The following is a 14,712-nucleotide window of genomic DNA, read 5'->3' on the forward strand; positions in this document are numbered from 1 at the left end:
TGTTCTCTCTGCATGCACCAGACAGATGTGGAATGCTGCTGATGGGACGAGCACTGTGCTGGGTGCACAGGTACACAGATGAATAAACCCAGTCTACCCTACAACCCACTCACAGTCCCAGAGGACAGGCAGGCAAGAAACCTGACCATTGTTGCAATGCTTCAAGAGCTGTGCTAGAGAAATGGACCCAGTCTCCTGAGAACACATAGAAGGGCATTTTCATTCTGAATGGGGAGGCTAGGAAGGCTTCCCAGAAGAAACGTCCATTGAGGGTGAATCTAAGCAACAGAGTTTGCACATGAAATTGTATTCAAATGATTACGGTAAATTGCAAACAGTTTTAAATGCGCATATAGTCCTATATACCAAACTGTGATCTAAGCAATTAGCATAAATAATTTTTGCCCTGAATTTATATTTCAAACAAAAGTTTGCTTAATTAACTATACATTAGTGAGAATGAATGAACTACATACAACTACATCGACGTGGGATAAACTCTCAAACATCTATTTGCAGGGGAAAAAAACCCAACCAGCCACAAAAATAGTATTACAAACTGCATTACTCCTTTTACATAACATTGAAAAGTAGAAAATAGTATTCTGTGCTTTTTGATATCAGGATAGTTGTTATACCTGGTGCTGATGGGCAGTGGCTGAAAGGGGCACAGAGGTGGCTGTAGGGTTACTGGTAGCATTATTTTTAATCTGGATGGTGATTATAAGGGTAGCCACTGATAATCAGAATTACTAATTTGTCTTTCTTTCTTTTTCTGGTTTGCAACATCCAAAAAGAGTTGTTATGGTTTATGATATGCACACATGTTTTTCATAGGTGACAAATGACCAAAAACATGTCAAAAATTTCTAAGAAGTATACACGCACATTTGTATGGATGTACAAATCCTGCTTTTGATACAACTTCATTTGCATGCAAATTTAATGGCAGAGTTTAGATATAAAGAACTATGAGATCAGGGCTTCCCTGGTGGCGCAGTGGTTGAGAGTCCGCCTGCCGATGCAGGGGACACGGGTTGGTGCCCCGGTCCGGGAAGATCCCACATGCCGCGGAGCAGCTAGGCCCGTGAGCCATGGCCGCTGAGTCTGCGTGTCCGGAGCCTGCGCTCCGCAACGGGAGAGGCCACAACAGTGAGAGGCCCACGTACCGGGAAAAAAAAAAAGAATTATGAGATCACCAGGGCCACTTAAATGGCAAACAGCCACACGATGCTCCTCGTCTCTCCGGTGGCATCACCAATTGATGGCAGCACCTTTTCTGAGTCCTAGTGCAGCTCCCAGTACTTCATTCCACGTGGCTACTACTAACTGACCACAGATGAAAACGATAAGCCACCTTGCTTTTAAACAATGAGGACTGTCTAATTCTTTTGTTATTTACATGAGAAAGACCTTACAGTTAAGGACAAATTTCAATGTATTTCTAGGTCAGGGTAAAATTTCACCCCTATGTATGTAAAATGATTTTCCCAATTATAATCACACCTTTATAAAGGCATGTTTGCTAACAGCAAGTTTGCTGCTTTCCGTCTTTTACATTACCATGGAAACACTGATTCATATACAATTAGATGCAATTTTAACGAAAGGACTCAGATAAATAATTAGGAATATTTTTTCCAAGCAGATATTCAGGGAATCTTTAGTGACCCAGGTTTTTCCCTCAAGGTGGTTCCTTGTGATTCCCTCAATCACACTTTTTAAACCAATGTACAGTTGTTAATTATAACCAAGTAATACTTTTACACATTTTTATTGGTAACTACTCATAATAAAATAAGTAGATACCAGAGACAATGGAATACTAATTAACTGCTCTCATGAAACCACTGGATTCACTACATTTCTAGCCTCTATGCTCTTTAGCTCATCCTGAAGCAATCATACTCTGGGCCATAGAAACAGATCTTCTAAACAGATCCCTTTTTTGCCTGTTGTCTTTCTAGAAACAGATGGAGAAAGAGGCTTAAGACATTTTCTGCTATGCCAGGATGGCAGGATAAACTAAATAGGAGTCCTCCCCAGTCTGGGATCTGCTTCAGGAGGAGTAGAAGCAGGCTACAGAGGTTAACAATCTGTGAATTAGGAGATAACAATCTATGAATTACACAACCCAGAATGCATGTCAGGACAAGAGGAGCAAGGGATCTAGAGAGGTAGGGAAGGCCTGGCAGTGAGATAGCGTAACACAGAACCACCAGGAGGCCCCAAGTAGGAAGGTTACATGGAGAAAGTCTTTACACAGATGCATCTACGGATGAAGTCCAGGCTCCCAGCCATTCCTGTGAGATTAACCCCCTGCCTGGACTGCTGCCCTAGAGGATTCTGACCAATTTTTAAATAACTAGATCAGAGGCATTTTAGCTTTCAACTGATTACTTCTTATTCTGCCACCTTCTCTATGTAGTTTACTTCTTTGATCCACCCACCTGAATAGAAGTAAATCTTCTTTGAATCACAGCGTGAATGGGATTTATCCAGAATACCTAGCTTCTGAATAAGTGCTCCGTTTGAGGTGTGCCCAAGAAGACTGCCTTATGGAAAAGAAGCTCTTATAGACTGAATCAGTTTCACACTTACAGTTCTTGACTATTCAGAAAGTACCACTAATATACAAACTTGAAAAATGCGTAATACAAGCTAACATTTCCTGGTACTCACGAGGAATCAGCTACTGTGCTAAGGACTTTAATTAATTTTAATTGAGTTAACTCATTTGACATATTAACATATATATCATTACTAAAGGTAACATTTAATAATTTTAAAAAGCATGTGAATCCATGAAATTCTCTTATTTACCACGCAACATTGGGCAAGCAAGTCTGCCTCACTAACCTATAAAATGAGGAATGATAAGAATGGGTGCCTCACAGGATTTATGATGGGGACTTCATGGGATAATTCTTGTCAAATGCACAGCCTGGTACCTGCCATACAGAAGCACTTAGTAAATAACAATTACCACGATTTTTATTTCTGTGAAGACTATATTAGGAGAACAGAGAGGAGTGAAGTTACAATTTCAAGACATGGATTTTAGCAACTTAATTAGCTATGTGGCTTCCAAAAAATGTAGTGATCAGAGTTCAGTTATCTGGGCAGGACTTTGGTCAAAGCACTGTCTTAAATTTCCTTCAGGAGATCGCTGAGGTCTCATCTGCCACACCTCTCCGTGCATATTCCTCCAATCCAATTTTTTGAGAAGTTATGACAGAATTATCATGGTGTTAGCTAACTTTACAAATATAAGTTTAAGAATTACATTAAAATCCCATACAAATTATAAATAGAAATGCTTTCACACATATGGCTGACAAAGTTTTAGCGCTCTATTTCACCTCAAACTTCACGTTTGTTTTTAGAAAATATTTCTCCAACAAAATCTGTTGCCACAAAATCATTGACATTGTTTCTAACCATTTTTCTTGACCCTACTTGACTAGAAATGTTAAGCAAAACTTGTCCACTTCCGAAATATGGTCAGGGGTGGGGAGAATTAGATTATAGGTTATTCTCTGTAGTCCCATTCATTTCCAAGATTTTATGGTTCTAATCATTGGTCCAGTGCCAGAGAGGAAGACAGTGCAATTTATAGTCTGACCAGGGGGAGAGGGTCAATAAATTGAACGCATCAGGAACTAGTGAGATCTCTAGAGAACGAATCTGGGTCAAAGTCCACTTTCTACTTCTCCATCCATCTCTATGGTCCATGATGGAAGGCTTGTGTGCAAATCTTGAGAAAGAAGGCAGAAAAATACAAAGATATTTGTTCTTGAGTTGCACATGGTTAAAAGGAGAAACTTGAACAATCTAGGACAGGAAGGAAAGGTATAAAGCAGCAGCCTACTGACCACTTTTGGAATGCCAGGAGGCAGAACCATGGGCGGCCAAAGCAGTGGAGATAGTGGGGAAAAGCAAATAAAACAAGAACAACAACAACAACAAATGTGGGATTTAGAATTGGGCCATGTTTCCTTCAGCACTGCTATTTAAATACAAGTTTTGTCTCATATAGTTCTTATGAAGACATAATGAGCTACATCATGTACAACACCAAGTCCAGTGTCTGACAAACAGTAGGTGCTCAATATTGTACAGCTGTCCTCATTACAATGGTCACCACTCCAATTACCACTATAGACTTAGGAGCTGCTGTCCTAGCTAGCTGGTGATCTAGCTGCCAATCAGTTACCTGCTGTTCTACGACAAAGCTGTATCAGATGAAACATTACAGCAGTGGCTGGCTGTATGCCAGAATGCCATTGGTTAAAAGTTGACACATTCTGCAGGAATTTATCCTAACTAAAATAGTATCGGTCATATAAATCCCTTGACACAAAGAAGAAATTCTGTACCACACTGCAGTGGAATGAAATCATGGATGTTAGGAATTATTATTTTCTGTATTGCATATATACATGAATATTTCATACGTATTCATTTTAGAAAGTTGAATTTCTTAACTTGAATGTATTTTAAACAGGACAGAGAATTAGGCACAATGGGAGGCTTGAAAACAATTACATATTGAAACTATGTTTTATGAAACCTTTCTTTTAACAAGTCACACTGGTGCCATCTCTACAATTCAGAATGAATATTTTGCAATATAAAATGAAAAAAGACCATGAAGTCACTTACTAGCAGTTTTCAAATATCATAAAGGAGAATCTACTTATCTACTGATTCACTACCCCTGATAACTAGGAAGAAATAGGTTAAAATTTAAGCAAGGGAGACTAGTATTAGATATAAACAAAATGTCAGAATTGTGCAGGTTTTAAAACATCAGCACTTTTCCAGTAGGGAAGCTTTGGAAGCTGTAATCCTGGTGTGCATATATTCTACGCCTAGTTTCTAGTTTTTTAATTTCTTGTTTTCCCTCACCTAACAGAGAAATGGAAAGACTTGAAGTTGACTTTCTGTATCCTTTGGCAGAAGTTCTTAGTGCTGAGATGAGGGGGAGAACCCCCCCCCAAAAAAAACAAAAAAGAAAACCCCACTACCACATTCAAGTTCATTATCGGAGCTTTTGCCAGAAGGTGGCAGTGTAATTAAACAGGGCAGGGTGCCAGATGGTGGATGTCTGGTTCAAAATGGGATGGAGTTCTTCCGGCCTCCCCTCTGACCATCCCTCTTACTTCTCTAACCATTTCTTCAGCTCTTTCCCACAATCTTTCCCTTATTGTTTCTCACTTTTCTCTGAAGAGCAACTTAGCTTAGCTTCCCCATTTCACACCCTCACGCATCACCCAGGATGCTCCTAGGAGAGCCAACCCCCATGGAAGGCTGAAGGTAGATAATAAACATATATCATTCATACCTCCCCTGTTATGCGAAGAGCTGCATCCATAGGTTCTGGACTTCTACCTATTCTCCATCCTTCTGAAGGACTTCCGAGTTTAGGCCAAACTTGACCACAGAGCAAGGCATTTAGAGAGCTGAGACACATCACAGGCATGGCCTCCCATTAGTTACGTTTATGTGGTTACACTTAATAGTACCTTATCCAGGCTCACTGTCTTTGGTCTTTGTGCCTCTGTGATACCCCAGGCTTCCTGTAGGCTCGGATCCCTGGAGAGACTTGGTGCTTTTGGCTACAGCATACTTTACTTCTACTATCCATTTTCTAATATATCTTCTCAAGAGATAAAACACCTCTGTTTTATCTCTTGAGAAGTTGGATAATCTCTGGAGGAGCTCCGTTAAAAACCTACGTTGGCTTTTCATTAAGACTGTGCTTTCTTTCTGACTATATTCTTCACCAAACTAGTTAATAGCAACCAGGTCCCATTCTTGTTACCTTTATCCAGGCTTTTGCAATTCTATATGTTTAGTATTTCTATTATTCAGAATATTTATACATATCTCTCAGGCATCTTTCCCTAAGGAAAATCTCCTTGAACCTCTTCAGCTTCATATTAGAATCTACTTTACTCAATCTTGCTAGTAACAGTTGGATGGATCCATGACTAACTACTCCTATACCCATGATTGCGTTCATATCTTCACTCCTTCTGATAAAATTCACTACATGATTGGAATGACTGACAGAGGGACTAATAAGACCTTATTAGGTAAAAACCTATGCTGAAAGGCAGGTTTTAGTGATGGGGCAAACACCATGGTGTTGGGGAAGAAAAGAGTAGAGTTACAGGTCGGAGTAAGTGTTGCTGCACACGTAACCACAGCCAGTTCTATTCATGTGGAGTCTATAGACTGCAGTGTAGCTAAGGAGAGTGCTGCACAGGGCAATTTAACCTATGACCTTTAGTCACCAGTGACATGATAGAAAAAGTGGTCGAAAACCCCATTTTGTCAATACCCAAACTAAAGAAACACCTTTCTTCTAAACAATTCAATACCAATTCAGCATTTCTTTATCAACTGCCATGCTGTATTCCTGACGTCCACTATCTGTATATGTAATAAACGAATATTTTCCCACCCAAAACAAGTTTAAAATAGATTTGTAAAAAATAAGATGCTAAATAAAATGAGTGGATCTTAACTATAACTCTTCTGTGATTTCCCAGAAATGAGAATTTTCCCCTAATGTTAAAGTCTTTCAAGTCTTTGAACTGTCGTTATTTGAATTTCCCAGGAAGTTTAATTACCAGCAAGTTTATCCCAGTCCACAAAGGGATACGGAAAACACAAATGACTCTCCAGTGGCAGTGTAGCACTACAGAAAGTAGAACTGTAAAGGATCATAGTAGTTTATTAGCAAAGTGGTTTTCAAAAAAGCTCTTTAAAGGTACTGCAAGGGTGGGGAGTAAAGGTGCTAGCTCAGTGGTTGTTTTATTGTTATATGTATGTTTATAGATTTTTACTTATATATACCATACATATATACTTTAAAAAATTTATCTCTATATACCAAATATAAACATACAATTTTAAATGTTTTGTACACATTTCCTTATTTATATTAGCATATCATTTGTAAAAAGTGTTCATTGAAAATATATGTTTGAAATTCACTGATGTAGCTCATTCCCTTTATTTGACAGGTGAGTAAACCTGGCTATAGAGGGACTAGGTGGCTTCTCCAGGGACACAAAGCAAGTTAGACGTAGAGTGGACAAACGGCTTTCTCAGAGACTTTAAAGAGTAAACCTATCTGTGATCCACTCTGTGCTTCCCTGGCATTAAAACATTTTTTATGTCTTAAATTATATTCAAGGTATCTTAACCACTTCTCTTCAAAGCTGTTTATCTCTAGGTGTATTATATACCAGATATGATACAAACTTAGGTAATAGGATCAAAAAAGTTTATTGCAGGTTCAAAACTCTGAACCAATCTTGAAAATAGTCACTTCCCTAAGCCAAGTCAGTGTATCCTGAACAGGCAGAAAGTGTGCAGATTCCATTTGTCTTCCCATTTACAAAGGCCTGTAAGATAAACGATGTAAAAAGGAAGATTTTGTACCTTTTTCAAAGCTGACTTAAAACAGTATGAAACTTCATACGAAGTCTGAGACATAGTACTTGTTTCTTACCTGAAGCCTTACAGAGCTTGCAGAGAACAAAGTAAAACTTGCTAATGTCATTGGAAAGATGATCTATCTATTCAGAACTGAGAAGCACTGACTTTTGCTTCTTATTTCTCTTTAATAGGGAAGAGAGAAGCTTCTTTTCTACCAGTAGAAAATAATTACAAAAGTTTTTCAAATAGTCATTTTTCAATGCCCAACATCAGCCTTAAACTTTGTAGGCTATCATACCTATCAAAAGACAACTTCCAATTTACTTCTTTAATAGCCCAATATCTAACCAAATATTTTAGTGCATTTAGATATAGTCACAAGATGAATAATTTTACAGTCATTAAAAATGATACTTAGATAGACAGCAGAGGGAGGCAACATGCTGAAATAAAAAGAGCACTGCTTCTGAAGTAGACTGACTTGGGTTCAATCCCAGCCCTCCCTGGCAGTTAAAGGGCCCTGTTCAAGTTATTTTATCACTTAGATTCATTTCTTCATCTGTAAAATATGGGTTAACAACTCCTTCCCTTCAATTTTGTTATAAGGACTAAACAAGATACTGTATGTAAAATTCTCTACAGAGTCCACATTCACAAGGGATACTCAATAAAATGAAAGCTAGAAGTATTATTATTACAAAAGTACACGCTGACATGTAAATGAAGAAGCAGAGCACAGAATTTACAACTGTTCAAGATATGTAAGTTAAGTGAAAAATGAGAATAGTTGAGGATGGGATAGTGGGGGTTATAAGTAATTTTCCCTCCAAAATATTATTGTTGTTACATCTTTTTATTCTCAATTAGAAAACTAGTAGTTTTAGTCTACTCAAATACTCTTACTATGATCATGAGGCCAAAATAAGAATTCTCAGCCAGCCCGAACTTTTATAACCTTAGGAGGAGAGAGTTATTAGAAAAGAGAAATCAGTTATTGATCTGAGAAGCAATGTTATTCAGAAAATCACATCTGTACAGTATTGGAATGCTTATCTGCCATACCTTAGACACTGAGCAAATTGTTGTTTACCAGATATACAGACACCTACACATATAAAGATGTGCTACAGGGAGATCAGCTCGGTGCTTTGTGACCACCTAGAGGAGTGGGATAGGGAGGGTGGGAAGGAGACACAAGAGGGAGGAGATATGGGGATATATGTATATGTATAGCTGATTCACTTTGTTATACAGCAGAAACTAACACACCATTGTAAAGCAATTATACTCCAATAAAGGTGTAAAAAAAAAAAGATGTGCTAAAAGCTACCTAGTATATATTCTTGTCATATAATACTTTAAATTTATATATATTTACAATATTATATAATCAGGAAACAGATTAATTTCAGGATTATTTTAATCTTATTTTTGGAAATTAATAGAATTTTAACTATAAGTAAGGCGTGTTTTTTAAGTAGATGAATTAAGAGGAAGGGTATATAATATCATTAGGAGTTTGCCATGTAATCTCCTAATCAGATGTATACGTATACACATACACATGTATATTTCCTCTATACACTTGATGTATAATCTATGTAGATTCTACTATTTAAAAATATAAATATAAATAAATAAATGTGTGCATAGAATTTGAATGATAAAAGGGATAATAAAACAGTTAAACTAATTACAGCAATTACAATCTCAGGTCAAATGATTTAGAGGTAGCAGTGATATACCTAAACAGTCATATTATTAATAAGACAGATGTAAGATTAATAACTGGGAGTTTCCGTAGTGTGCCATTAGGAATCATCAGCATAAAGAGAGACATTTATTTCTTACATAAACACCATTCTGACCCAAACACTATGCAAACTATTTAAAATTAAATGGAACAATATACACATTCATAAATCAATATTTTTAAAAATATACTTTGAATTGTGGCCCTATTTATCTATGATGATACCGTTTATAATTTAGAATAATAAAATAGAACAGTTGTGGATTAAAACAGACCATGACACTCTCGGAGGAGTAAAGGATGTCAATGTTACTAGACTCCTGAAATGAACTAACTGTTACTGATTGATTGAACCCTGAATTTGGAAATGTCTCCCGGCATTTTAGGCACAAATAAGAAATAGGTTGGTTAAATACTATTTATTCACATAGAAGAGGATAGAAATCACAGGTGAATTTTATAAATTCTGATCACCCATTTATATTAGAGATTTACATTAGCTATGGTAACTAATAGAAGGTTTCTAAGTATTTCCCAGTATTTATTACTTGGTGTAAAAGAGCCATACGAATTTGTTTGCAGATGCAACCTTTTCTTTAAATAAACTCAAGGAGGAATTTATTGCACATATTTATTTAAAAGATCACAAGTGATATGAGATGAAATCTGCATCTATAGTTTATTAAAACTCACAGAAATACCACTGAAGGGACAACTCTTGATTCTAGTCCCCTATAAAACACTAGTACAATAACAGCAAATGATAACCCAATCACATAAATGTGGACTGAATTCCTCATGCAAATAATGTATTTATTTGTGTATTTGCCTGCTCACATAATTATATGTAATACATTTTACCTGCCTGCTTCCATTCTATCCCCAACACCTGCCTTCAATCATTGCTTTGAATTCTCCTGTCTGAAGGATTATTTCCATTTCAAAAAGTGAGTTTATTTATTTATTTACAATCAATCACTAAGATAAACAAAGTAAAATTAACCTCTGAAACAGCCATAAAAACATTTTTGTAAATAACTATTTTAGACACAAAAATTACTTTATTGAGAAACTATTCCTTAAGGACCATGTGTGTATGACCACATCAAACAATATTGAGGAAACAGTAGAATTAAATATTGCAATAAATTGAAATTAACATACTTTTTGTTAGGATGAAAACACTAAAATTACCAAAAAACATAATTATCAGGGAACACTATACTAACAAAATAAAACGTAGGAGATTCCTGAATGATAAGCAACTTGATATACATTTAGTCAGAGTTAAATTCAAGTTGGTTCATATGATTAAAATATATGACGTTATTAATTACGCTAACACACATGTGCTAAAAGCCAAGGTACTACTTTTAAAGACCATGACAAAGACTGTCAACTACCAGCCTGCTTGCATCAGGCAAGAAAGATAAGAAAACACACAGCCTGATCAGGCAGTGAAAAACGACAAGTTTTCATTTTCTAAACTCCCAACGTTTTTTGCGAGTTTCCTTCCTCTTCTAAAAATTGTCACCAGATGAATTGCTATGGTCCACGTGGAGTTAAAAAAAAAGTGTGAGCGCCACTGTTTTTAAAACAGACAAAATCAGGCACAAAATAGAGAATGAAAGTGTCACCAACAGTGTGCTCTTTCTTACAAAGCCTTAACACCACACTTAACTCTTGAAGCTCCGAGTCAGCAATTACTAAATACCCCACTATTACGTCAATCTTAAAAGGAAAGAAGGGGAGAAGCAGGAGAGAAAAGCACGTTACCACACTCCCTCCGAAGTCCTCAGGGAACTTGTAGACCGGGATCTTGGCTTCATAATAATGCTCATTTTGGAGGAAAAAAAAAAAAGAAAAAACCTTCAAGTATTCTGATTAATACATTTCAGCTGTATTTTGAAAAAGATGGCTTGAAATATACTCCATTTCCAAAGGAGGTTGTTTGAAGAAATCCAAATTTCCCGGAGTCCAACTCCTGCCTCCAGTCCAGAACTGAGGGAGGCTTCTAAGACATAGGAGCTTTTTCCTCTTTCATACCGAATTTACGCCAGCACCGGGCTGTTCTTAAGTGACAGTTTGTTTTCTGTTTTGCATTGCCAAGGGAGGAACTGGATTTTGAATCTATTCTTCATCTGGTCACAAGGGCAACCAACACAGTGAAAGAGCCACTTGATCGCATCCTTTTTACAATTCCGCAATAAAAGGTTTAAAGATTTCTGACACTCTAAAAGTGCTCAGGTAGAGAGAAAGGAAACGAAAATGACCGCGAGGTACAGTAACACCACAGAGCTGTCAGTGAAGTTCCATTTCAGGGCGACCACAGGAAAACACTCTTCTCCGGGGGGAGCCAATAAGTCATGGAGGGAACAAAGCTCTCCACACTTGAGCTGGGCTCGCTGCTGTACCTGTGAACGTAATTTCCGTTGTGTCCCCTGCTTAGAATCTGACTCCAAGCCTTTGTGAATGAGAACTATCATTCAATCTCACCAGGCAGAAACTATTCCTCAAGGGCTGTATGACGTCTGTAGGAAGGCAGTTCAAAACATCGCAGGGAAGTGAGAGGGGGAAAAAAAAAGACCTGGCGCCCAGCCAGCCTCGTCAATTGCTGAAACTTATAAAGCTTCGCCGCAGATAGCACCAGAGACCTGGAGTGTAAACCAGCCAAGCAGGCAGAAGACATCTCAAAATTTATAAATCCATTTCCTCGTCTGGGAAATGAGGTGTCTGTGTTATTCAGGGTAAGTTTCCCTGAGCACCTTCATAAGGAACACACCCCTTTTCCACAGACTTGTTTATCCTCCCTCAAAAAAAAAAAAAAATCATTTTCTCAAAGTCTGGCACTGAAAACTAAAATTTCTAGTCAAAAGCAAAGTTGAGAGGACTTGGGGAACTTAGCAGCTGTTCATTTTGAGCCCATTTAATGAAATGTCACGCTTTGGGTTTGGTTGTAGAGACACAAACTGCCTCTTAAAAATCCAACAGAACGTAGCAGGCAACGTTGCATCAGGTCATGCTGTGATGTTTAAACTGAAAAATCTAATGAATTTCTGCTGGACAAGTGGCTACATGTACTGAGGCTGTTTTCTTGCACAATGTTTTCTAAACCTTATTTCATTTTGAAAATCATATGCAAATTTCATTGATTTATATATACCAAGACTCTGGGTTTGCAAATTCCTAACAGTCCTTCAGTAAGGAATGAAGCTTATATCATATCACCTCAACATCTCTTATTGTGAAGACTAATCCCTGCCCCACCTCCTACATTTGAAATAAAAACTTTTCTATTATAGTAAACATAATTAAACCTACCCATTTTGAAAACAAACTTCTGGTTACCAAAGGGGAAACGTTGGGGAGAGGGATAAATTAGGAGCTTGGGATTAACATATACACACTACTGTATATAAATAGATAACCAACAAGGACCTACTGTAGAGCACAGGGAACTCTACTCAATATTCTGTAATAATTTATATGGGATAAGAATCTGAAAAAGACTAAATATGTATATGTATAACTGAATCACTTTGCTGTACACCTGAAACTAGCATGACATTGCAAATCAGCTATACTCCAATAAAAATTTTAAAAACACACAAAAAACAAACAAACAAAACAATTCAAGTTGTTTCTAAGAGAAGAGGATTTGACCTCCCTCCCCATCCCTCTAAACATTTGCACCGAGGATATACATTTCTCTGGATGTACCAGCTTCAGTTATTTTGGATGTGAACTATCAAGTGAAAAATAATTTAAGCATTCTGATTTCTTAAATGACATTAGTTAGTACGTTGGTTCTCTAGTCTGACGTGAACTTGGTATTTATTTAGCATTTGCAGGCAGGATGTTTTAGCGCAATTGTGACCCACCCAAAGGACTTGGAAAATTAACGTAGTAAGGCATCCCGCCAGACCTCTGGCTGCTCATTACAACAAACACTTCAGCTCCTCCCCTGGTCACACTTCAAGGTGCATTTATTATTTAGTCTCCTCTGAGTGACCCTCCGGCCTCTTCAGGTAAATACCAATAAATTGCTTGACATATAGTTATCTCCTTAAGCTTTTCAGTTTTCCTATGACTATTCAGGGGCCTTCATGGATTCTTGGCTCTGTTCCGTGTTTAACATGCTGCTGCCACTTTAAGGCAGGTTAACCAATCACATACTTTCAGAAATTCAAAAGAAAGCTGAGGGAACTACTCAGGGGGCTTACAAAAAGAGGTTTATCTTTTTTTCCTGGAATTTTAATGTGGGGGGAAAAAAAAAAACCCAGACTGAGTAAAATTAACCAACTACTATTACTTATTTGAAGCACTGTTCTCTATCATGCAAGGTCCAGCAAATATCTTCTGTCATTTCAGAAAGAAAATGACAGTGATCACAAAATGTAATGTCTGAATGTTGTGTGTTAAACTCTCCTGAAATAGTCAGTCCTGTGCTCCACCAGAAGGCTCTCTGTCCCAGTGAGATCACTTAGCTCACCGGCACTCCCTTCCCTGTCACAAACGCATCTTTAACCTCTTTAGGTTAGTGCTGTCCTGTGTGCTGCTCAATGTTACACGTATTCCAAGAATCTATCTCTGAAAATCCTAGCCCACTTGTTGGGTATCTCCTAAACACTGTGTAACAGTCCCTTAATGACTAATATATCATCCCTGTGCCCAAAGAAACTGAGTTTAAGTAGCAGGGAATCTGACAACATATGAGACTAACCAGAAGATTCAAAGCTTCCTGGATCCCTACTTCAAGGTTGCCATTACAGAAAAAGACAGATACACAATAGTACCAGGCCATGGAGATGAAATTTTTACTTTTGCTCTTACCCCTAACATTTAAGGTAGTGACAGGGGACTTCCCTGGTGGTCCAGTGGTAAAGAATCTGCCTTCCAATGCAGGAGACGCGGGTTCTATCCCTGGTTGGGGAACTAAGATCCCACATGCCAAGGGGCAACTAAGCTCGCGTGCCACAACTACTGTGCCTGTGCTCCTCAACTAGAGAGCCCGTGTGCCACAAACTACAGAAACCACGCGCTCTGGCGCCACAACTAGAGAGAAGCCTGTATGCTGCAACGAAGAACCCAAGTACCACAACAAAAGAGCCCACATGCCTCAACGAAGATCCTGCATGCGGCAACTAAGACCTGACACAGCCAAAATTAATTAATTAATTAATTAAATTTAATAAATATTTAAAAAGTGCTAAAAAAAGTAGTGACAAAATACTAATAATTTTCAAAAACCCTAATAATACTTGCTGAATATTACAGTGTTTTCTCCATCCTAAGGCAATTTTTTCACAGGGAAATTTCTTTTTTTTTTTTTTACATCTTTATTGGAGTCACAGGGAAATTTCTTAAATAATGTTTTATATGTTGACTATCACATAATTTTCCTCTAAAAAGCTTCTCAGAATGGAGGGATATAGCTCTGCTCCCAATGCCAAACATTCCTGTTAGTATACAAATATATGATAGTGTATAAGATGGCTAACGTG

The 14,712-nt window shown here is 37.6% G+C and overlaps 1 protein-coding gene across 1 annotated transcript in view; it reads right to left on the reverse strand.

The window, feature by feature from the left end:
- Positions 1-11,713, reverse strand: part of LOC132516835 (cAMP-specific 3',5'-cyclic phosphodiesterase 4D) — a 287,805-nt gene extending 276,092 nt beyond the window's left edge. The window contains exon 1 of the mRNA XM_060142977.1: positions 10,985-11,713. Within this exon, the coding sequence (XP_059998960.1) occupies positions 10,985-11,049 (65 nt within the window). The 5' untranslated portion in view covers positions 11,050-11,713. The remainder of the gene's footprint in view (positions 1-10,984) is intronic.
- Between the last annotated feature and the right edge of the window lie 2,999 nt (positions 11,714-14,712).

This window comes from Lagenorhynchus albirostris, chromosome 3 (assembly GCF_949774975.1).
Source record: "Lagenorhynchus albirostris chromosome 3, mLagAlb1.1, whole genome shotgun sequence".
NCBI lineage: Eukaryota > Metazoa > Chordata > Mammalia > Artiodactyla > Delphinidae > Lagenorhynchus > Lagenorhynchus albirostris.